The 24,637-nt window shown below is 45.2% G+C and overlaps 1 protein-coding gene across 7 annotated transcripts; it reads right to left on the bottom strand.

Annotated features, from left to right (window-relative positions):
• Positions 1 to 716: 716 nt before the first annotated feature.
• Zcchc8 (zinc finger CCHC-type containing 8) lies at positions 717 to 24,275 on the bottom strand. Of its 7 annotated transcripts, NM_001400968.1 has the most exons (14): positions 23,847 to 24,071; positions 22,501 to 22,543; positions 19,485 to 19,559; positions 17,222 to 17,327; positions 16,711 to 16,788; positions 10,874 to 10,977; positions 10,690 to 10,755; positions 10,063 to 10,123; positions 9,475 to 9,617; positions 8,444 to 8,586; positions 5,691 to 5,809; positions 4,771 to 4,857; positions 4,315 to 4,432; positions 717 to 3,398 (listed from the first exon to the last, which is right to left on the bottom strand). In NM_001400968.1, exons 1-14 carry the CDS (start codon positions 24,049 to 24,051, stop codon positions 2,659 to 2,661), a joined length of 2,088 nt encoding a protein of 695 aa, NP_001387897.1. In that variant the 5' UTR covers positions 24,052 to 24,071; the 3' UTR covers positions 717 to 2,658. The 7 variants fall into 7 exon arrangements, with proteins under 7 accessions (NP_001387897.1, XP_006249396.1, XP_038945165.1 ...); XM_006249334.5 differs by lacking the exon at positions 4,771 to 4,857 and having other exon boundaries at positions 23,847 to 24,247; XM_039089237.2 differs by lacking the exon at positions 19,485 to 19,559 and having other exon boundaries at positions 23,847 to 24,247.
• Between the last annotated feature and the right edge of the window lie 362 nt (positions 24,276 to 24,637).

Here is a 24,637-nt window from a genome sequence, read left to right as displayed (position 1 = left end):
CTTCCCACCATGTGAATGCCGAGGACCAAAGTCGAGTTTCAGCAGCAGCGGCACACACCTTTATCCCGTGAGCCATCTTGCTGGCCCTCCTTTCTTTCACTGTGTATTTGGTCTGCAGTGTCCTCCTCCCTGATACTTTGAGGACTGGTTCTGGAATTTTCTCTTGCTAGCCAGCTCTGGCCTCCCATCAGTAGTTAAGCCAACTGTTTTCTATTGCTATATGCTGCTTTGGGCTGGGACCCACGAAGCACAGTGACTTCTAACATCTTTCTTCCCGGGACAGGGTCTTGGCCTACGACTTGTCTTCTCACCTCAGTCTTCCAGTGCTGAGATCACAAGCAGGGACCGCCACTCCCGGCTCATTACTTCCTTCTCTTTACCGAAAGTGTGCCCGTGGTTCATGTCAACTACTTTTCTTCCTGGTCCTGGGGATCAAACCTAGGACCTCGTACACGTCAGGTACAATTCCAGGCCCTAAGTAATTAAAAAAACAAAAGGATCCCAGTTCCTGAGAAACCAATGCTTTTGTAGAGTTTCTCACGGGGAAACAGGGCAGTGGATAAACTTCTGGATTCAGGGCTCGAGAGATGGCTGAGCTGTTTGCAGCTTTCAAGGAGGATCCAGTGCCTTCTTCTGGGCTGCAAGGGAACCTGAACTTATACATATATACACATAATTAAAAGCATGAAAATAGATACTAAAAAAAGGAACTTGGATACAGAGGCAAGAGATCTGAATTTATTTACAGCTAGGCATCTATGTCTTAGACATTCGTTTAAAAACAACAAAAACAAAAAGAAGAGGCAATACCTAGTCGATAAAGAAAAAATGGTATAATCTATAGCTTAACAGAGTATGTATGTGCTGGAAATGACTGTTTCAATATTCAGCAGATACCGGCAATACAGTATTAAAAGAAACACTTTTTTTTCCCTTTCCTTTAGCAGTACCTCATGTAGCTCAGGCTAACTGAATCTGCTATGTCACCAACGCTGGTCCTGATCCACCAGCCTGCCTCCCAAGGGCTAGGATTCCAGGCATAAGCCACCAGACAGGGCTAAACAATAATTCCTGATTTAGAAATCTAAAGTCTCTAGTGGAAGTTTGACACTTCCAGAATCCCGTAGGTCTCCGGGCGGGGAAGTGGTGTGGTTGGTGGTATTTGCCTAGCACACGTACAATGTTCTGGGTGGCTCCTGAGCTGCTGGGAAGGGTAGTGCACACCCGTCAACAGGAATCAGGAAGACGAACAAGTTCAATGTCACCTTCAGGCTGGCCCATTGGGTAAAGGTGCTTGATGAGGACATACATTGACAAGAGAACATAACATGGACCCCCCACGCATTGTCTTCTAACATCCGTACCCATGCCAAGGAATGCCCCCCACCCCCATAAATGTTTTTGAAAAAGAACCATGTCATCTTGCCTGCAACCTCAGCAGTAGGTAGCATCAGGAAGATTGTGAATGAGGCCAGCCTAGGCTACACAGCAATGTACCATCTCACTGGAAAAACACCGAGAGGTAAGAAAGCGTGTTTAATGTTGATAGGGTCCCCTATCTGTGTCTCCACGCCCTCCCTTCCTTGTCTTGGGCTTCCTAGGAAGACTGCTGCTTTCCCACAGTTACAGCATCATGGAAACCCTGTGAGGAATGCACTGAAAACTCAGGTGACAAAGAAGCTGCCAGCCCTTAACACTGTATCCTGGCGCGGCCTTATCCTTCCCTTTTGCGCCCTCTGTTGGCCTGGGAGCAGCTTACTCTGACTAAGTTGTAACTCATGATCTCCCTGTGTTCCAAAACTTGACCTGGCAGAGACTCAGAGCGCCCAGAGCAGGGTCCCGCTTCCGTAGGATAGTCACACTCAGTACGGGTCTGGTCTATTTTCGAGCTGGAATCCACAATATTACTGTGTACGAAGGCTAGCTGACCTCCATTTTCCCCCCAAAGTAATTAGACAATTCTGTTTCTATATTATTATATGTAAGGCTGGAATCCACTTACAGCAGCCAAACATGCAGTTTCACTGCAACCACATAATTTTCAGCCAAGTTTAGAAGAACAATTTTAACTGTGAGTCATAGCTACCCAAAGTCTTGGTTCATGTGTAAGAAAACTAATTTATTAAACCTCTGTACGCAAAGGTGAGCACACCTTTATTGGAAGCATATTTGAATAATTAAATTACAAAAAGTAAAAGTGTTATTAAAATTCATGCATGAAAATCTTACAAAAATACCCCAAGCAGGATAAAGCTGCTCAGCCCTGATTATTCTCATTTGGTTGTGGAAATTGAAATGTGAATTTAAAATTGTTAGGATTTTCTTTTAAAAAGTGATATATTAAGCTTATATATACAGGATAATAGCAAAATGTAGAAACAATTTACAAAAAGACATTAAAAAAAAACCTCACTCTTGACAGACACTCACGATGAGACAAGCATCTGTGACCCAGCTCCCGCACGCCCTGGTTGTTGTCAGTGAGAATACAGCAGCAAGCTCACAGGCCCAGTCTTTCATTAGGTAAAACAGGCTTGAGCTGACATCAGTTACACACGGGCAGATTCTGAAAGGGGAGGACAAATGGGTCACCTGGTCCCGGTCTGGTGGGACAGGCAGGGCTGCAGATCACTTGGCAGCCAGTGCTACGGCAGGGGCTCACTCAGAAGTCTTCTTGTTTTTCTGCTGATTTCGGGGTGAATTCTTTAACAGGTTTCTTATCCTGAGGTACATTCCGGTGGATTCAGCCATGTTCTCAAACTCAAAGGGTGTTATTCCATGAGCAAACTTGCTCATGTCAGGTACTGGGCTATGGGTTTTTGAGGCTGTCGGAGGCCGGGTGTCCAAATGGTTGCCTCCGTTGCTAATGTTCAACACACCGCCATTGTCAAGAAGACCATCTCCAGGGTCCCCCTCTGCGGAGACGCCCTCTTCTTTCTGAGAGAGCACTGCTGCCTCGGCGGCTGGGCTGCAGGAGGGCTCAGGCGAGGCTGTGTCAGGCTCGGCCAGCACTGGCTTTTCCAGGGCCCTTCCTTCTGGGACACGGAGGTCAAACTCGTTTGGACAAGGGGAGGAGGCCACTGAGTTTCCAGTTAAAGGTGTGTCCATGGGAACATCGGAGTCACTGTTCGCTCCCTCGGCCTGCTGGAGGGCTGCCCAGATCTGCCTCTGCTGCTCTTCAAGCTCCTCCAGTGTCAGGGCATCCTCATCCACGCCTGAGGCTGTGGGTCGCGGCTGGGGAGAGTCACTGGGAGTCAGTGGCGGGGTTCCCTTAGGGAGTGGAGGAGTGAAGAGAGGTGGAGGTGTTCCCTGTGGCAGAGGAGGAGGTGTGCCAGGAGGCAATGGTGGTTGAAACTGAAATGCTTTGCTGCTCTGAGAACCAGGTGGAATCTCTATATCTGAAACAGGAAAGACACTTTAGAAGTCACAGCATTTCATACAAACTTATTATTGGAACTTAAGGGGATCCAGAGGTAGAATGGCCATAACACCCATCTTTGAAAAGGCAGAAAAGGGTTGTAAGTGCCAGGACTCAGATGGCCAGCCTGGGCTACCGTCTCAAAGTCCAGGAAAAGGGAAAAACAGCAGACTGTCAGACCCCATGACCATGCCTGGATCTTGGGGCTCAGGAATGTGTATCAAACCCTTGGAAAGCTACCCTGTACCCTCTGTGGTTTCAGATGGAGGAGACATGAGTCATGGAGAGAAGGAGTCCTAGGGAGGCTGCAGAAAAGAGGAAGCCTGCTCTTAACTGCAGAGTCCCTGCTTTTGCCCTAATCCTAGACACTGGGCTCCAAGAGGTGGACAGTAGATTCTCCTGTCAGGACCACAATGATGCTGGTTGAACACAGGTTCCATGGGAGGACATGGAGGGATAAAGGGATAAAACAGTGTGTCAGAGGGCAAGAATTTGCCCAATTTTAAGTTTTCAGGAGTACACAGCTTCTGGGAGGGAACTGAGTTCTAGGACCAATATGCCTACAAAAACAACTGCCCAGAGGCTCTACTGGTCTTCAAACAGGAGCTCCTAGAAGTGTGCATGCCCAGTTGCTGCTTGTCCAGAGTGATGCCCCACCAGAGGAGCCAGATGAATGTGACACTGTGGGTGCCTGAGCCTGCCAAATTCAGGAACTTGGCTGGCTGATCCCTCTGCCTCTCCTACTGAGTGCAGCTTCCAATTTAGGCTTTACCAGCCGCAGTGGAGATGCTCTAATAGCTAGGGGTTGGGGAGCTAAGCATGGGGGAGCCTCCTCCTTAGAGACCCAGGAGGATACAGGCTAGCCTTGCCTTCTCAAAGCAGACCCACAGACTTACCTGAGTCAAGCTCCATGTCAGCAGGGGAGGCTGCTGCGCTGCCCTCCCTCCGCTGCTTCTTTGGACTGTTAGGGCTGGACTGAGAGGAAGACCGCTTGCTGCTCGACTTCACGCTTGGCTAATGGAGTAACCAGTAAGGACACCAGTTACACAGGGCGGACAGAGAACCTCTACCCATACTTAAACCAGTCTACAGCCACACAATTGCTATTGGCCTCTTGATTAATCAGAAATCAGTGCTTATGATATAAACCAAAAGGAACAGCAATGATCCATAAAACCTCACCATTACAATGTTTACCAACTACACCCTTAAAACCTGTGTTCAGAGGCTGGGAATGTACAATTCAGTGGTAAGTGCTTGCTTGCCTAGCACATCTAAGTCCTAGGTTCAATTCCCAACATCACACACACACACACACACACACACACACACACACACACACGTCAATTTACCGACTGGATGTTAGAATTAAGGTAACTGGCAAACACATCCTTCTGTTGACACGCCTGCATTGGTATGGAACCGAACATTCTCCATTCCTGATGTGGAAGAAAGAAGGATGAGTGGGATCTGGGAACATCGTCTCTGAGATTTTTGCTCCTAGCCCTCAGGAAGATGAGGCATAGAGGCTGCTGCAAATCCCAGGCCAGACTGGGCTACACAGTGACTTCAAGGTTTTCCTATGCTGTAGTAAAAGTCTCCAATTCAAAACAAATTACCAGTAACACCCCACCCCCAAACCGAAGCGTCACAGTGAACCCCACTGTCTGCTATGCAAGCTAGGAAACGGTAAAGGAAACTGAAGACTCTCTGGAAGAGTCAAACGGAACACCAGTGCATTAAAAACAGCTCAAACAAAGCCCAAACTTGCACCACCACCAAAGCACCACTGTTTAACTCTGAAACACGGGCGGAAGCTGGGCGGCATACCACACTGAGTGTGAGACAGCTCCTCTCAGAGAAGTCTACCACAGAGAAAACCAAGGAAACAGATGGAGGAGCCCCACAGCACCTACCTGGTCAGGTTAAGCAGAGACTTTTAGTTAAAGAAATACCTGTAAAACTTACAAGACTACCTATAAGACTGCTCCAGACAATTTCACAGTCTCAAAATTTCATAGTGGTTTTTTATTTTTTTTAAAGATTTATTTATTTGAATACTCTGTCACTTTCTTCAGACACACCAGAAGAGGGCATCAGATCCCATTACAGATGGTTGTGAGCCACCATGTGGTTGCTGGGAATTGAACTCAGGACCTCTGGAAGAGCAGTCAGTGCTCCTAACCACTGAGCCATCTCTCTCTAGCCCTATGTAACAATCTTTAATGTAATTATCACACTTCAAAAGAAAAAATTTAAAATGTATACTTACATCTGGAATACCTCTGGGAGTAGATATGTTAAAACCTGGATAGTTTACCAATTTTGAGAGATCATAAGTAACATTTTTATTCTGTATTTCTCCAGTTTCTGTTTCCCCATCAGCATCATCTATTAGAAGTCAGAGAAAATTTGAACACGGTTAGACACTAAACATGTCCCTCCCCTACTCAACCCACATAGGGCAGTACTGTATCAGAATTAGTATGGAAACAACTAATTGTCATTTTCCTGAACCATTACAACTTCAAATAGGCTCTGAGCATCACAATCTATGACCCCAATATTTAGGGGGCTGAGGCAGGTGTTGAAGGCCAGTTTTAACTCACAAGTTCCAGGCCAGCCTGGAATACAGATTGTCTCAAAAGAATAAAAAGGGCTGGAGAGATGGCTCAGCAGTTAAGAGCACTGACTGCTTGTCCAGAGGTCCTGAGTTCAAATCCCAGCAACCACATGGTGGCTCACAGCCATCTGTAATGGGATCTGATGCCCTCTTCTGGTGTGTCTGAAGACAGCTATAGTGTATTCTATTTATAATAAATAATTTATAAAAAAAATAAAAATAAAAAAGATTCAGCTGGGTGGTGGTGGCACATGCTTTTAATCCCAGCACAGAAGGCAGAGAGACAGGTAAGATGGAGTCTAGCCTGATTTATGTTGTAAGTTCCTGGATAGCCAAGACTACAAAGAGAAACTCTGTCTTGAAAACCAAACTAACTAAAACAAAACAAAAAAAATTTTTTTATTATGAAAAATTTTAAACTTCAGTCATACTCAGCCTTGGAAAGAGCTTTGTAGGAGTGCCCGGCCACCACAGAGGGCTGTTGCAGGGCAGTATGGCGGCCTCACCCCACACCCTCCCTTAGACCTCCTGGTTCTTTGTAATTATTTTACTTATTTACATCCCACAAGTTGCCCCTTCCTGTCCCCCCTCCCTGAATTTATCAGCCCATTTCCCCTGTGCCCCTCACTCCAGAGGATGCTCCCCCACCCACCTCCACCTCTTTCCCACCAGCATCCCTCTTCCCTGGGGCATCCAGTTTCAACAGGATTAAGCCCTTCCTCTCCCACTGAGGCCAGATAAGACAGGCCTCTCTACTCAATGTGCCCAGGGGGCATCAACTGGCCCACGTATGCTCCTTGGCTGGTGGCTCAGTGTCTGGGAGCTCTGAGAGTGCTGTGTTAGTTGACACTGTTGTTCCTATGGGGCTGTAATCCCCTCCAGGTTCCCGATCCTAATCAAACAGTTGACCATAAGTGTCTGCATTCGTTTTGGTCAGCCGCTGGTAAATGTTTGTGCCATGGTGTGTGTGTGTGTGTGTGTGTGTGTGTGTGTGTGTGTGTGTGTGTGTGTGTGTGTGTGTGTGTGTTTGGTCAGCCGCTGGTAAATGTTTGTGCCATGGGGTGTGTGTGTGTGTGTGTGTGTGTGTGTGTGTGTGTGTGTGTGTAAGTGAGTAATCTGCTAAATTAGCTCTCTCCATCCACCATGTAGATCCTGAGAAACAAAGCTCAGGTCATTAGGCACAGCAGGAAGTGCCTGCTCCCACTGAGCCACTTCTCTGGCCCCTTTGCTTTTGAGGCAGGCATGGTCTTGTATGTTATTTGTGCCAAGTAGCTACACCCAGTCAATTCTGTCTCTGCCTCCCATCACTGTGGGAGTGCTGTCTGTCTCTGGCCATTGACAGGACTATGTTCCCAATAGAAAGGCTCCTGCTCTGGCTGCGGTGGTCATAGATCAAACTGAGATAGCAATTCAATATTTCTTTTTCTCCCTGTCTCTCTTCTCATTTTTCGAGCCAGAGTTTCTCTATGTAGCCCTGGCTCTCCTGGAATTCACTTTGTAGACCAGGCTGCTAGCCTCGAACTCAGAGATTTGTCTGCCTCTGCCTCCTGAGTGCTGGAGGTGTAAAGCCATGAAAGGTGTAAGCCAATACTTTCTGGCCTGAGGCCTGAGGCCTGATTGATCGTCCTTCCTTTCCTCCTTTCTTTCTTTTTCGGTAAAGACTTATTATTTTATATATGTGAGTACACTGCAGCTGTCTTCAGACACACCAGCAGAGGGCATCAGATCCCATTACAGACGGTTATGAGTCACTATGTGGTTAATGTGAGTTGAACTCAGGACCTCTGGAAGAGCAGTCAGTGTTCTTAACCGCTGAGCCATTTCTCTAGCCCCCTGATATTTCTTTTTAATTAACAAAAAATTATTACTGCAAGTGGATACTGTGGGTGTGCTACGAGACGTAACTGGAGGTCAAAGGACAACTGTGTCGAGAACCTTCTTTCCTTCTCGATGCCAACTGCGCACAGCAACCACCCTTCCACACTGAGCCACCTCCCTATCCCTACCTGATACTATTTCTTCTTTTCTTTCTTCTAAACATAGGGTCTTGCTATGTAGCTTAGGCAGGCTGGTCTGGTACCCTCCGACCTCAGCCTCCTGAGTGCTAGGATAACACATGTGTACCACCACATCCAGCTCAGCTACCTGGTAATTCCATACGCTCTATGAAGCTTTAGTTCCTTCCCTGTCAGACACAAAATGTCATCAAACAGGCCAGCCACTCCTGTCATTAGACAGGGTTTTGCTAGAGACTAAGCTGGCTTCAAACTCAGTGAGATCAATCTGCTTCCCCCTCCTGGATGATGGCTGAAAGGCCTGGCTAATAATCTTAGTTAACTGGGGGTTGGGGGAGTGGGAGACAGGCTCCTGTAAGCTGCCTTCCCTGTCCTAACATACTATACCATTTCCATCATAGAGTGCAAGTCCTGAAGTCTCCAATTCAGCCTCCTTGAGCCAGCCTGGTGGGTAGCCCAGCTGGCGCATCCGGTAGATGAAAGGGGGAAGACTCTTGTCTGTCACACCCAGTGCATCTTGAAGTTCCTCACTAAGTAAAAATAAAGAGGAGGAAAGATGAGGGATTTCTATTTGCATGAAAGCATTTTGGCATCTTTCATTTTCTAAAGACTTACTATCATTTTTAATGTGTATGAGTATTTGTGCTTGCGTGTATGTCCGTCCAGCACATGTATGCCTGGTGCCCACAGAGGGCAGGAGAGGCCATCGGATCCATGGGAGCTGGCTTACAGACAGGGTTCTGAGTCATCTTGGACACTAGGAAGCCAACCTGGGTCCTCGGGCAGAGGAGCCAGTGCTCTCAGCTTCCAAGCATGCTCTCAAGCCTGCCCTGTATTTTCCTTAGGACAGGGCTTTCACTCTGTAGCCCAGGCTCATTTAGAAGTCATGGGGTCGGGCTGGAGAGATGGCTCAGTGGTTAAGAGCACTGACTGCTCTTCCAGAGGTCCTGAGTTCAAATCCCAGCAACCACATGGTGGCTCACAACCATCTGTAATGGGATGCTCTCTTCTCAAGTGTCTGAAGAGAACCACAGTGTTCATATAAATAAAATAAATAAATCTTTAGAAGTCATGGGGTCTGTCCTGCCTCAACTCTCAGGCCCTGGGATCACAGGCATGAGAAGAGCCACCATGTCTGGCTAAAGCATTTCTGTCCCATATTACATAGCATGAAGTATGATATAAACCAAGCACACTGGGTTGGGGATTTAGCTCAGTGGTAGAGCGCTTGCCTAGGAAGCGCAAGGCCCTGGGTTCGGTCCCCAGCTCAGAAAAAAAGAACCAAAAAAACCAAAAAAAACAAAAAAACAAAAAAAAAAAAACAAAAAAACAAGCACACGACAAACCTTTGATAGGTGGCTTAGAATGAAGGGATGCATTCTGTCAGACATGTTATACATGTTATAGCATGCGTGTACCTAATAACTCCTGGCTTGAATCTTCCAAATCTCTCTTCTACTTCTTCTGCATGGTAGCGCTGCTGAAAACTCTGACTGTTCGCCTCGCCACAGGCGTCCATGTACTCCTTTCTCTTCTCACTTATTCGAGCAGCATTCCGAGGCTAAATCACAATAATGTTTGAAAAGAATGGTATCAAGCAATTTAGAAATATCTCAGAAACTTACTAAGAATGCTCACTTTTAAAAATATAAACACAAAATATTGCTTTAGTTTTAATGTATACTATACACACAAAGGTGGGCAGACATTCTTGAAAAGCAAGCAAGAAGAAACAGTCACTTTAATTTTTATTATTTTAGTGTTATCAGAACCTACATTTTAACTTTTTAAAATATGTCTAAAAATTAACTCATCCTTCACCTCAAACACAGAATGTTATTTTCTTTAAAACACCCAGTGTCTTAGAATATAAACACAAGTTTGGAAAGATGAAGCACAAATGAGTGTAGCACAGGAAGTGCATGCACATTACCCAGAGCCACACATGCACACAAAATGGCCACCAGCCAGCTTTTGCTCAGTGACTTCTGCTTATGAATGTTTACCATTGGGCACTCCTTCATCTGGTGCTCTTCAGAACCACAGTTGAAACAGTGAGGCTTCGGCCTATTAGGTCAGAACACAAAACAGAAGAGAAATCCAAAGATTCTCATAATGTCAGTGACAACAGAAAAGCAAATCAGTACACCCTAGATGCCAGTGGAGAGCCAGGGAAGCAGAAGGCGAGACGCGCGGCATCGGCAACTGCCAAGCACAGCCCAGTGTCCTGTTCCCAGTCACATAAGCAGCACGTGTAGTCTTTTAGCCAAGAACCAGCCTGCTCAGTATGTGACCTCTCAACTTTGCTCAGTGATCAGTAACAGAAGAACCAAAGCAAACAGAGCATCCTGTCCTTCAGTTAACGGGAAGAAGGCAGATGGTTCTAAGACCGTAACCACACTGACAGCAATAATGACTTCCTTCCACCCTCCCAGGCACTGGGCCTGAATTCCAAGAACTGGATGATCAATTTAAACATTTAACACATGTCTCCAGATATCAGGATTCTAGGTCAATGTAAAATTCATATCAAACCAGCAATAGAGCAAATTAACTTTTAAGAGCTGATAAAGAGATTACGGTTCTGGTATTAGAAAACAAAGAATAAAACAAGACAACGCCCCCACACGAACCTTTTCGCCTTTACTTGCATTTCTTGCCCTTCTAGAGAAACAATGTGGCTGAAGACTTGCTGGTACCTTTAGTGAATTTTATTAAGGAATAGTTATCATAGTCTGCAAACTTTGGTAAGCTTTTTTTAAAAGGTGAACTTAGTGGCAAGATGCATAAAGGATCTTCATTCACTATGTAGGATACTTGGGGATTTCCCATCCTTCCGTAAGCTGAGGGTTTTCATTTAGTAGCGGTTGCCCCAATTTATCAAGGCAAAAATTAGTAAAATACAGGACACTTCCTACAACCTGCAGAAAACAAGTCAAAAAATATCGCTATTTAAGTAGAAAAAAAAGACATTAAGTAACGTAAGTCTACGATAACGTACGTTTATGATTACCCATTAAGTTTGATTCTACATGAGGCTGTGAGAAATGAGCCCTAACCATTAGCTGGACTCCATGTGCAAATAAAGTGACACCTGAGCTGCTGCAGAACCATCAGCACACAGACCACGCTGCTCACACCGAAGTGTGACACAGGTCCCTCCAGCACCTCCTATGTCTGCAGCAAGACCGTCACAGCCTGCGTCTGCTGTTTCAAGTCCCTTGATTCCCATGTACTTGGTCTACCACCCAAGTTTTTTTTTTTTTTTTTTTTTTTTGGTTCTTTTTTTTTTTTTTCGGAGCTGGGGACTGAACCCAGGGCCTTGCGCTTCCTAGGTAAGCGCTCTACCACTGAGCTAAATCCCCAGCCCCACCACCCAAGTTTTTGTAGTCGTTTCATACAGATGGGTTAGGAATACAACACAAGGAATAGTCATGCTCCCTGTACCTGACTGAATAAATGTACACACGCACATGCACACACAAGTCAGATGCAGACAGAGTGACACTCAGGCTGAACACTTCAGCACAGAGACATTTTCCTGTGAACAACTCCCCAGTCTCTCGTGTCAACTGCACATTCAGGCTTCTTTACCTCCAAAATGCCTGTTAGTGTTAGCCCCGAGGCAGGATTTGATTAAGGTTCGGATGTTGTATTTGGAAGTTTATTTTTGTCTCTACTATCTAGAACACACGTCTCCCATCCTTAAATGCCACTGCCAGTGTCTCTGGAACATTTCCAGTAATGCTTCATTCCTACCAGCACGCTAGCTGCTTGAAGAAGCTGCTAGGGAGACTGCGGCTGGGTCCTTTGGGCATCTGCCAATCCTCACCTCTCGCGCTGGCAGTGGGTACTGCACAACTGCTTCTTCCCTTTTAGAGGTGTCTTCCATTCTAATACGGCCTGCAGGACGCCACGCTCAGGTCCGCTCTACAGGCGGAACCTTTTGTTGCTGCCTAGGTCCCCTCTTCTCCCCATCTTCTATGGATTGGCAGGCCATATGGTTGGTCAGTTAGCCTCCTCCCCACTCTCCCATCGTACCCGACTCACTCACACCTAGGCTATGAGATATAATTTCTATGCTGATGACCCCACAAAGTAAAGTTCTGATCCCTGAGCTCCAGTTTTGGATATTCTAAGGCCAACATGATACCTCTTTCTAGATATGTAAGGTGTCTCAAACTCACCTATTTAAAATGGCACTGGAAGCTGGGTATAGTGACACCTGCCTGCAATCCCAACACTTGAGAGGCTGAGACAGGAGGACCACAGTTCAAAGCCAGCTTGGGATACACTGCAAGACTCTGTCTTTAAAACAACAACAACAAAATCCAAATAGATAAGTAAATTAAAAAAACAAACAAAACCAACAATTCCTAGCCCCCTCTAAACCTGCCCCTCTCCCATTCTCCTTGGCCAGGGCCTGAGCTCTTCTGATTGTTCTTCCTGGGTTCTTTTTTTTTTTTTTTCTTTCTTTTCTTTTCGGAGCTGGGGACGGAACCCAGGGCCTTGCGCTTCCTAGGCAAGCGCTCTACCACTGAGCTAAATCCCCAACCCCTCTTCCTGGGTTCTTTATTCTACAGCTAATTCATGGACACATTAGACTGGCCTTATTGCAAATACATCCAGGTTTCAGCACACATCACCATCCCTACCACAATGGTCTGCTACTGTTTTCTCTTGTCTGAGGCTGACACCAGCTTTCTAACTGACTACAGACCCTCCCAGGGGACAACTACTTTCCAAAAAAGAACCTGGTTCTTTCAATAAAGACACAGCATGTCACGTTTTTACTTATGACCCTTAAATGGCTTTTAGACTATAACCTGAAGTCTTCATCAAGATGTAGATCAACTGTTCTGTCACCTACTGGTGAGTCTCAGAGCTTTCAATGTGTTTCCTTCTTAGTAAGATGGCAATAGCACTCTCAGTACTTGGCTGAATCCTGGCTGCTGGTATCGATTTCCCTTTCCTACTTCTTGAGCCCTCTTTGCTCAGAACACACCCTCACATTCTCCCTCAGTTCATGGAGACCATGGTCCACACAGACAGTCACTAACAAGTCACTACACAACTCTCCCACCGCCCCGACTGCTCTGGATATTGAATTTAGGGCTGTCTAAATTAGAATGTCTTTCTAATTCAGGGCAATTGAGTGTGCCAGCAGGGAACTTGCTTCTTTCCTTATTCTGAGACAGAACTTCACTAAACTGCCCAGGCTACCGTGAATCACTCTGCAGCCTTAAACTTTCAACCTTCCTGTCCCAGCCTCCCATGCAGCTAGCACCTCACTTTCTCCCTCTTCTGTCTCTACTCAAGAATTGAACCCAGAGCCTCATGTGATAAGCAAGCACATAATGGCCTATATCCTAACCTTACTTTTCTTAGGATTTCAACCTTCACCCACTGACCTGCTTCACTGAACAAGAGTCGGCCCTGACCCTTTCTTTTCATTGCTGTCTCTTAAACCTCTCTGTTCCTGGCACAAAGCAGCACTCAGAAAACACCAGAATGTCTAAAGCCTAAAGAGATAACTGTAAAACTCTTGTTTAAAACAAGCAGTACGGGGTTGGGGATTTAGCTCAGTGGTAGAGCGCTTGCCTAGCAACCGCAAGGCCCTGGGTTCGGTCCCCAGCTCTGAAAAAAAGAAAAAAAAACAAAAAAACAAAAAAACAAAAAAAAAAAACAAGCAGTACTTTAATCTCATAGCCTTTGAGATGGAAGAGAATTAAACAAACAAACAAACAAACAAACAAACAAACAAACAAACCAAAAACCTAGGCTGGAGAGATGGCTCAGCGGTTAAGAGCACCCGACTGCTCTTCCAGAGGTTATGAGTTCAATTCCCAGCAACCACATGGTGGCTCACAGCCATCTGTAAAGAGATCCGATGCCCTCTTCTGGTGTATCTGAAGACAGCTACAGTGTGTACTTATATATAATAAATAAATAAATCTTTAAAAAAAAAAAAAAAGAGTTCAATTCCGGGGTTGGGGATTTAGCTCAGTGGTAGAGCGCTTGCCTAGGAAGCGCAAGGCCCTGGGTTCGGTCCCCAGCTTCGAAAAGAAAAGAAAAAAAAAAAAAAAAAAAAAAAAGAAGAAGTATAAAGAAAAAAAAAGTATAAAGAAAAAAAAAAAAAAGAGTTCAATTCCCAGCAACCACACAGTGGCTCACAACCATCTGTAATGGGATCTGATGCCCACTTCTGGTGTGTCTGAAGACAGCAACAGTGTACTCATATAAATAAAATAAATTAATAAATAAATCTTAAAAAAAAAAAAAATCCTTAAGCTGGGCAGTGGTAGCACTCAAGAGGCAGAGGCGGGTGGATCTCTGTGGGTTCCGGGGAAGGATGGTTTACAAAATGAGTTCTAGGGGCTGGGGATTTAGCTCAGTGGTAGAGCGCTTGCCTAGCATGCGCAAGGCCCTGGGTTCGGTCCCCAGCTCCGAAAAAAAGAACCAAAATAAATAAATAAACAAAATGAGTTCCAGTACAGCCAAGGCTACACAGAAACCCTGTCTCAAAAAAAAAAAAAAAAAAAAAAATCTGAAAACTCAAGGTGGCAGATTCAGCACTGGACTACAGAGTGAGTCCTTGTCCCATGAAACAGACACCGCACTGCTGAGGTGGCTCACGCAGAGGCTGGGGACCCACGGGGAAGGAGAAGCAGCACCAACTCCAGCCAACAGCCCTCTGCCTGTCACATGCACACAAATACATTTAAAAAGAAAAAGGAAACCAACATCACACACAAGAACAAGAGATAGGAACCTTAAAAATATTCTTGGGGGTTGGGGATTTAGCTCAGCGGTAGAGCGCTTGCCTAGCATGCGCAAGGCCCTGGGTTCGGTCCCCAGCTCCGAAAAAAAGAAAAAACAAACAAAAATATTCTTGATAGCATCCCTAATTTTTATCTCCTTCAAATAACATGAACGTTCGTCTTGTCTGATGCAAGTTTCTGATTTTGTTGCTGTGTTTTCTAGACAAGCAGACACGTAGTCTGGCTGTGCCTGAAGTAAGAGATATGCTTTCCCTGCCTCCCAGGGCCTGGCACTAAAGATGTGCACCACTATTGCCTGGTGGGAATTTCTGACTTTTTTTTTTTTTTTAAAGATTTATTCATTTATTATATATAAGTACACTGTAGCTATCCTCAAATACACCAGAAGAGGGCATCGGATCTCTTTACAGATGGTTGTGAGCCACCATGTGGTTGCTGGGAACTGAACTCAGGACCTCTGGAAGAGCAGTCGGGTGCTCTCAACCGCTGAGCCATCTCTCCAGCCCAATTTCTGACTTTTTAAAGATTCATTTTGCTTTGGATTATGTGTGTGAGCATCTGTGGGGATGTGGCCTACGTGCCTGTCATTGGGTACGCCAAAGGTGTTGAGTTCCCTGAAGCCAGAGCTTTATGTGGTTGTGAGGCACCTAGTGTAAGCGCAGGGAATCAAACTCAGATCTTCTACACTCTCTCTGGAGGAGGAAGGGGGAAGAGCAGGGGAAACAGGACGACGATGATGGTGATGGTGATGGTGATGGTGATGATGGTGATGGTGATGGTGGTGATGGTGGTGATGGTGGTGATGGTGGTGATGGTGATGGTGGTGATGGTGGTGATGATGGTGATGGTGGTGATGGTGGTGATGGTGATGATGGTGGTGATGGTGATGGTGGTGATGATGGTGGTGATGGTGATGATGGTGATGGTGATGATGGTGATGGTGGTGATGGTGATGGTGATGATGGTGGTGATGATGATGGTGGTGATGATGATGGTGATGGTGATGATGGTGATGATGGTGATGGTGGTGATGGTGGTGATGATGATGGTGGTGATGATGATGACAGAGCTAGCAACTCACACGTGCTAGGGAAGTGCCCTGCCCCTAAGCTCTATGTCCAGCCTAGCCTTTTCCCCTTTCCTTTCTGCCTTTGCCTCTGGGTTCTAAGATTACAAGTAGAAGTCACCAAGGCCAGCTCCCAGCCCAGCTTTCTGACTCAAAGCTAAAAAGTACCTTCTTGTATTTAATTCCACCACTAAACCTATTTTGCCAGGGATGCTAAGAAGCAGGACATATAACAACTACAATCAAATCTGCAGAGATGCAACATCCCTCTCAAGTTTTGTCCTGAGACTTGTGGCTCTTCATTATCTCTGTAAAACTGGGGTACGTTATCAGAGGGCATACTTTATAAGCAGAAGAACTAGTAGTCACCCTTTTGAGAATATGCTGCAAAAATAGTTTGATACTAATGAACTTTGCAAAGGAACTGGATGGCCTAAATACAGGCTCTCCTTGTTAAGCTCTCCTTTGACCATAACCAGGCTTACTGATGTCCTCAACTTCTAACATGCGATGTTACACCAGCTCCTCCTCTCCGCTTCCTCTGGATGAAAGCTTTCCAAGCTCAGTCAATGTTTTCAAGGCAAACATGAAGAGGCCATCAGGACCAACACAAACTCTTGTGAATAAAGCGTCCTGTGTCCTCAGGACAGAGTGCAGCAGTCACTCAAGAGAAGGTGACATTAGAGGAGGACAGTGACCCTCCTGCTTTACAGAGAGGCAGTGGCACGCCTATTGTTACGCCACCCAACTGAAAACACACAGGAGCCATACATCTGGAAAGTTCCAAAGAGCGAGCCCAAACTTACACTAAAAGCTTCCTTGTTGTTTTTAATGGCACACGATTCTTCCACTTTACGGTCCTCTTCCAACATAACACTGGATGGCTAAGGCCAAGAAACAGGCATCACCAAGTGTCACAAGAGGAATACTTTGACTTTCAAACTTTAGAAATCCCAACCCTTTTCCTCCACCTACTAACATACATAAATCAGACATCCTGAGTATCAGAAGGAAGGATACTGTGAACTATCAATCCTTCAATCAAATCAAGGCAGACTTGAAACAAATACTAGTCAATACCGATAACCTCATAGACTTCGAATCTTTAAAACATGTTCATTAAATCAAAAATAACATTAAATCCAGGCAAGGCAGCACACCAGAACCAATCCCAGCCAGGTGGAGGCACTGGTTAAGACTTCTGAGAAAGATGCCAATGCACAACCTTCACTATTTTGGTTTTGACTCAAGGAAATTTCTAGTGTAATAGCAGCTGACAGCAAAGAGCATAGGCACTGAGCCTCAGGCTTAAAATACCTGGGGTAAAAGGCTGAAGGAAGTCTTTTCCACGTCATTTTTTTGCTGTTCCTCAAATCGTTTTACTAAGTTTGATACAAACTCCTCTATTTCTTGGTGGTATTGCCTGTAGGAGAGGGCAGATGGATAGATGATTAGAACCTGGGTAGAGCGAGACATCAGCAGACTCAGGTCCTGTGCATTACTGTAAGAAGTCACATCTCAACTTCAGTTTTTCATGTTTGTCACATTTCCTAACATGACTTTGTAACTCGGAATGCTACTCTTTAGAAACACAACCACTGCTGCATTAACAGCGTGATTCTGATAATCTACTGGTGTCTGGCATAGAACCTTAGTCAAACAGTTCTGAGAGTAAGAAGACTTTATTTATAAATTTCCTGTACTTTTGTTTGGCTGGGTTGGTTTTTCCAGACAGAGTTTCTCTGTGTAGCTCTGGCTATCATGTCCTTAATTCTTGACAGGCACTGGATGCAAATGACTCAAAAACCAAAGGAAAGGCCTGGCACGGTTGTCTGCGCCTGCAATCCCAGCCTCCGGCAAGCAGAGGTGGGAGGACAGCTACAGATTTCAGGCCGGCAGGGGCTACCAGAAGTCCTGTTCAGAAAACAAAAGACAAACAACAAAAACCACCCAAAGAGTTACATGATAAAAAGCCTCCTTCCTACTTTCTCCTCACTATTTCTGCCATACAGGGACAACTTCTAGACTTTCAATGCACATATAAGAAAATTCACATTTCACTTCAAAACTAGAAAAGGCCCAACCAAAATACTTTAGCAAACAAAGAAAAAAAAGAAGAAAAGTGAAAAATGTCTACTCTGTCTAGCTGTCCAGGTCAAGAATCACACTAATCGGACAGATATTCTGGAGTGCTCCCTTTGGGAGGTGCAAACAAAGCCCTGGTTTTGCTGTGTTGGAATGAGACAGCCAGGGTACTACCTCAGACGAACTTGGCCTCTCAGGTGTTTTCTAGCTGTAACATTCTAAGATTCTGCAAGCTAAGTAACAGACGAATGGTACCGAAGTTAGAGCATTAAAAGCTAATTAATGAAAAGGTAACTAAAACCATTAACACCTTTCTAATCTAGGGGACCACAGGTCCAGGGGTGCCTAGCATCACTGCTGCTGCACTCACCATCCAGTATTCCTAGCTCCAAAGCCTTGGATTCTCCTCCTGGACTGAAGCAGGCGACAGGCCTGGACCCTACTCCTTTATCTTCTTGTCCGCAGCCAGTGCATGGGACAATAAGAGGAACAAGTGACTCAGGAGGGCAGGCCACGGCAGAAGTACGCTGAGCCCTGCACTCAGGCATGCCATGGGCTTGCAGTAGTCAAGTTCTGCTATAGACCCACAATCACCACATGACAGCCAGTATGGAAAACTTATGCACATGTGAGAGCAGGGACAACTAAACCTTGCTACTATAGTGGTATTAGTGTTCTTTCTTTTTTTATATATAATTTTTTTCCCCCAGAGCTGGGGACCGAACCCAGGGCCTTGCGGTTGCTAGGCAAGCGCTCTACCGCTGAGCCAAATCCCCAACCCCGGTATTAGTATTCTTCTGAGATGCTACTTCCTGGCCTCTCATGGTGCCACTTAAGGACCTGAGAGGTAAATACCATAGGCACACACTGCCCTTCAGTGAGAAAATTAAGGTACGGTAAGTTTAACCAGTTCACAGATGTCAGAGTCCAGACTCAAACTCAGGTCGAAACTACTCTCTCTCATACCTGAACTCAAAAAACCAACTTAAATAATAAAGATGAGGGCGAGTCCTTGAGAGGGCTTAGCAGGTTAAGGTGCCTGCGGCCAAGTCGGACTCCTGAGTTCAAGGCCCTGAACCCATAGGGAAGCAAAGAACTGACTCCCACAAGCTGACCTCTGACCACCTACCTGCGCCATGGTATGTGCACACTACTCACATAAAAACACACAAGAAAAAGGAAAAGAAGAAATAGGGGCTGGAGAGATGGCTCCATGGTTAAGAGCGTTGGTTGCTCTTCCAGAGGATCGGGGTTCAATTCCCAACACACAAAAAGCATTGTACAAGTATTTGTAATGCCAGCTTCTGGGGATCTGATGCCTTTTTTTTGGCCTCCACAGACACCAGGCATACATATAATGCACGTAAATATTTGCAGGTGAAGCAACCATATACATTAAAAACTGGAGGAATAAAGATGGCACGAACAGTGTATTTACAGAATTCAGTTTCAGAAAACACACGAACTCATATTTAAGAAACAGAAAACCACTTACTTTGAAATAGCATTGTTCATAAAGAGAATTTGTAATAACGGTCCATCTATCTTAGTATTGCTCACCAGTATGCCACTAGAACAGAAGTTAAACAAGATCTTAGAAGACGTTAAAGTACACGCATCGCTCGCTCTTACAAGCACTTGAGTGTGGCTGCAACTATTCTTTGCTGAGACAAACTCTTAATCGCCTCTGCCTGCCTCACGCTTGGGACTCTTCTACTTCAGCCTCCCAGTCCTGGGGTCACAGGTTAGACCACCACACAAACCTAACGTTTGTAGCTCCTAAGCACTAAAGATCATATACTATTCTGCAAATTAGCCCAGGATGGCTGAAGACGCAGCCCGTGGTGCAGAGCTTGCTTATCACAGGAGCTCCAGTCCCCACCCGTTCTGCTGTCTTCCCTGCAATCCCTGCGCTGGGTTCAGTGTCTGGAAGTACACATGGACATGTGGACACATGGACATGTGGACATGTGGCAGTCAGAAGGGACTTCTCTACTGCTCTTTACCTTTGTTTTCTATGATAGGGCTTCTCGCCCAATCTCATGCTTGCTGATTGGCTAGACCAGTCAGCTTGGAGCTTACTGATTGGCTAGATCCGTTAGCTCCAGGATTTCCCTCCACCTCTGCAGGACTGGGAATGCAGGATCAATTTGGCACCCTTTTCCTTGGGTGCTAGGGATTAGAAACTCTGGCTTTACAGCAAACACTTCAACCAGTTAGCTATCTCCTCAAGCCCTACAAACTGTCTGTCTGTGTCTCTGTCTGTGTCTCTGTCTCTCTTCCTTTCTTTCCGAAACAGGGTTTCACTATGTAGCCCTGACATTCACAATGTAGACAAGGCTTGGCTTTGAAGTCACAGGGATCTTACTGCCTCTGTTTCTCGAGTGGTCATTAACAGGCCGCACCATACCTGGTCCAGAAATCGCCTCAACATTAAAAAAATGTTTTCGGGCTGGAGAGATGGCTCAGTGGTTAAGAGCACCCGACTGCTCTTCCAGAGGTCATGAGTTCAATTCCCAGCAACCACATGGTGGCTCACAACCATCTGTAATGGGATCTGATGCCCCCTTCTGGTGTATCTGAAGACAGCTACAGTGTGCTTATATATAATAAATAAAATAAATCTTTAAAAAAAAAATGTTTTCGATTCTCTTTGTCCTTCTCTTCTCTGCCCTCTTCCTCTCTGTCCCTATCCCTTTTCTCCCCATCCTCTCTTCCCCCCCACATGCCCATGGTCTGCCTCCTTTTCTCAAATTTTCTACTCTTCTCTCATTAAACCTCTCCACGAGGAAAAAAAAAATGTTTTCATACATTTACACACACACCCCATAAGTTAATCTTTTGGTTTCTCTAACTAGTGTCTAGTTTCCTTACAAATTAGGAGACTAGGGAAGAGAACAGACAAGCAGGTTACACGAATATACGTCTAAACATTTTCAAGTATGTTTGGCTTGGATGTATAAAAGAAAACTAAACACTTCATAAATAAATGAACTTTTATTTTATTTTATTTTAGACTCCTGGGGGCCAAAGCAAACTGCTTTAACTATTACTATCCAAGATTCACAAAATGTGGCAGTTACAAGCAGTACTGCTCCCAGTTTAAGGCCAGTATAGGCGAGAGTGAGTTCTAGGTAAGCCTGAGCTCAGCTGACACAGTGGCTCAGGTGAGAGTCAGCTTCCTGTCATTACCAAGACTTACAAGGATCAAAAGTTCAGGGGGCTGGGGATTTAGCTCAGTGGTAGAGCGCTTACCTAGGAAGCGCAAGGCCCTGGGTTCGGTCCCCAGCTCCGAAAAAAAGAACCAAAAAAAAAAAAAAAAAAAAAAAAAAAAAAGTTCAGATCCTCAGAGCCACACAATGAGTTCCAGCATCCTAGGGCTCCCTGAGACCCTACCTGGAATTATGGTCACAGCCTAGCCAGTACACGGATGAACAACAAAACTGCCCAGTTCCAAAGCCTGAAAATACTTCAACTGGACACAACCCCCTATGCGGAATACCAGCACCTGGGAAGTTAAGGCAGAAGGCATGCTAGGAGTGTGAGAGCTGGCTGGACTATACAGACCCCGCTGAAAGAAAGAAAAAGGGGGAGGAAGGAAAGGATGTGGAAAGAAAGAGGAAAAAAGTAAGAACCAAGTGCTCTAGGTAAATCAGTACTGCAGGCCTGCGGTGGGGGCACGTGCTTTAATCCCAGCACTCAGAAGAGGCAGCTGGGTTTGAGAGCAGCCTGCTATCTATAAAGTGAGTTTCATGCAAAGACTGGAGTTCAAGGCTACAAAGTAAAATCCTGACTCAAAAAATAAAATTAATTAATTAATTAATTAATTTAGTGACTTGTTAAAATTCCAAGAGACACCAACATAGTGTAATTGTTATGACCAGATATCTGAATACAGGTCTACATTCTGTACTTTCTCAAAAGCACATTACCTTTCCTTCTAAAGTGCTGTCTGTACCTTCCCAGACTTGGCCCCAAGGTGAACCAGTGGAGGCAGGAGGATCCTCCTGACCTATACTGTAACCTGAGACCAGTTTAGGCTACAAAGAGACTGTCTCAGCCAAACAGAAAAATGCTATACCTTGCACTGTCTATAATTGTAAAATATTTAATTATTAAATATTTTTGCAAATATGTAATAAAAATATTTAATGCTAGTGTGGTTACCCATATCTGTAATCCCAGCACTTTCAAGGAAGACAAACGGGGACCAATAAGGTTAAGATACGGTGAATTTCTGGCTAGTCTGGGTTACTAGGTGAGAAACACTGTCTCAGTAAACACACCCCTGGGCAAAAAAAAAAAAAGTCAACCAACCACCTCCATTAAGTCTACTTAACCCACTTACCAGAATTCCTTTATACTCAGAAGTCAACAATAAAGAACCCTTACTGAGTTCTTCATGGTATTCTGAATATACCAACATCCCACAAACACTTTTTACAAAGATGCTGTCACTAAAGAGATGAACAGCAAAGGGGCATCTTAGGTGTCATTTCAAGATCTCATACCTGGGTCTTGTCAGAATGTTCAACTTTCTTTTAAGTTCTTGATGTTATTACTGGTTAAGGAATATCAGTCCTCAGGATGTACAATTAGGCAGGTCATAAAATCCAGCCACTAAAACGTTCACTTTTGATATCCAAATGTTATAAATGTAAAGAAGGACCTGTAAGCATTTTGAGGGGAGACACACTGGGTACATGTTTCGCCGAGGACAGGACAACTGGACCTAAACATTAAAACGATATTCATCCCTTTGAACATGTAAGACATGATCCCTGAAGTTCAGAAACAGTCTAAGAGATCAACCAAAAATTTCAGTTAGATCGTGGTGTTCTGGGAACAAGCTAAAGCAATCACTTAAGAAAAATTTCCATCGTCAAAGCAAAATGGTAAATTATAAAGGCAATATAGCAAAATGTTAACAAGAATGTGAGAGTACACTTATGGATAGGAAATGCACAATCTTTCCAACTCTCTAGCGTTGTAAAAGTTTTCAGGGGTTGGGGATTTAGCTCAGTGGTAGAGCACTTGCCTAGCAAGCTCAAGGCCCTGGGTTCGGTCCCCAGCTCCGAACAAAAAAAGAAAAAAGAAAAAAGAAAAAAAAAAGTTTTCAAAGTGTCACGGGAAAATAGTATCATGAAAAAAAAAAATCAGACTTTAACTTCGAAAGTTGACACGTCAAACATGCTCAGGATTCAGGATAAATTTTAAAAGTAAAGTTACCTGAACTAAAACGACCTAAGAACGGAAATTAGCATACCAGCAAATCCACATACGTTATAATCATGTTAAGAAAGTCGAAGGGAACTTTGGCGCGTTTTTCCCAGAGCACTTCGATGCGAGTTAGCTCAAGAAATGTAAAACTAATCTCGACAATTAACCAAGTCTCTTTGCATGCTAACTCTTTAAGGCCCCCGATTCTGCATCAGAGTGGGCACTCAGCTTTTGCCCCTCCACAAATATCCCATTCCGCGGCTGCGATACCCGCATCTTCAAACACACATCTACACTAGTCTCTGCTTGAGCTTGGCACGCAAAGACAGAAAATACGGTGACCTCAAAGACTGGGAGAGAAGTGTTTCCAATCTAACAGTTATGGTTCTGGAGTCACCCAGGAGAGCAGCTTTGAGCTGGGGGGCCAGGTTGGTCTGCACAGGAAGATTCTCACAAGCAAGGGTTTGGGCGCAGGCCCCGGTTGCAACCGGACCGAGACTTCCCGCCCGCCAGCCGGCAGGGCCGCGGGAGAAATGACTTAGAATGCGGATTCTCTTGGAATTTCCGCCGCGCCCCCGCCCGCCGCCGCACAGACCCCAAGTGCCAGGTGATAGGGCCCAACAAGCCGGAAGGATATTCTCGGCGCGGAGTTGCTCGATGGTTTCCTCACAGCGCCGAAGCTGCTCCTGCAGTTCCGCGTCACCCACCCCATTCTCATCGTCGTCGTCGTCTTCCTCCTCGTCGTCCTTGAAGCGGGTGTGAACGGGCTTCGGGGTCGACTCCTCTTGAGGATCAAACGCCTCGAATAGCTCTAGGTCGCCAAAATCCACACCGGCCGCCATTTTGGATTGTGGGAAAGATTCGAGGGCAGGGTGCGAAGGTTGTAGGGCAGCACCGCTCTCCCTAGAGGCTTTTCTCCACACACAGGCCTCCAAAGCCGTCTAGGGGCGGGACCTGGCCGGAGACTACAACTCCCAGAATGCCAAGGCCTCCCTCATGCCTCCTTCCGACTGGGTCCTGGAGCGTGGCATCCTGGGATATGTGGTTTCTAAGCGACTGGTCTCATTGTTTGCATTGCACACTGGGATTGAACCTTTTTAAAACGGTTCCGAATGAGTTAAAACAATATGGATTGTCTCCGTTAGGCATCCAAAGCTGAAGAATCAAAGCCGGATATATGGCTTTGACAAGTTGTGGTGCGGTTGCCCAATGTCGAAAAGAGAAAACAGGAATTCTACTTTTGCCGCAGATGACATGTGTACTCTTAGACATACTTTATTTTGCTTATTTCGTTTGTAAATGAATGAAAGATTAGGTTATTACACTTAGATTTCTCTAAGGAGGCTTTTTATAGGTTCATCATTCATTCATTCACCATATATTGACTACTTTTAATGCGTGGGGCACGTCGCTAGGGCAAAGTAATAT

The sequence above is a fragment of the Rattus norvegicus genome, chromosome 12 (assembly GCF_036323735.1).
Source record: "Rattus norvegicus strain BN/NHsdMcwi chromosome 12, GRCr8, whole genome shotgun sequence".
NCBI lineage: Eukaryota > Metazoa > Chordata > Mammalia > Rodentia > Muridae > Rattus > Rattus norvegicus.
Note: the sequence above shows the minus strand (reverse complement) of the source record. Positions and strands in the feature narration are given on the sequence as shown.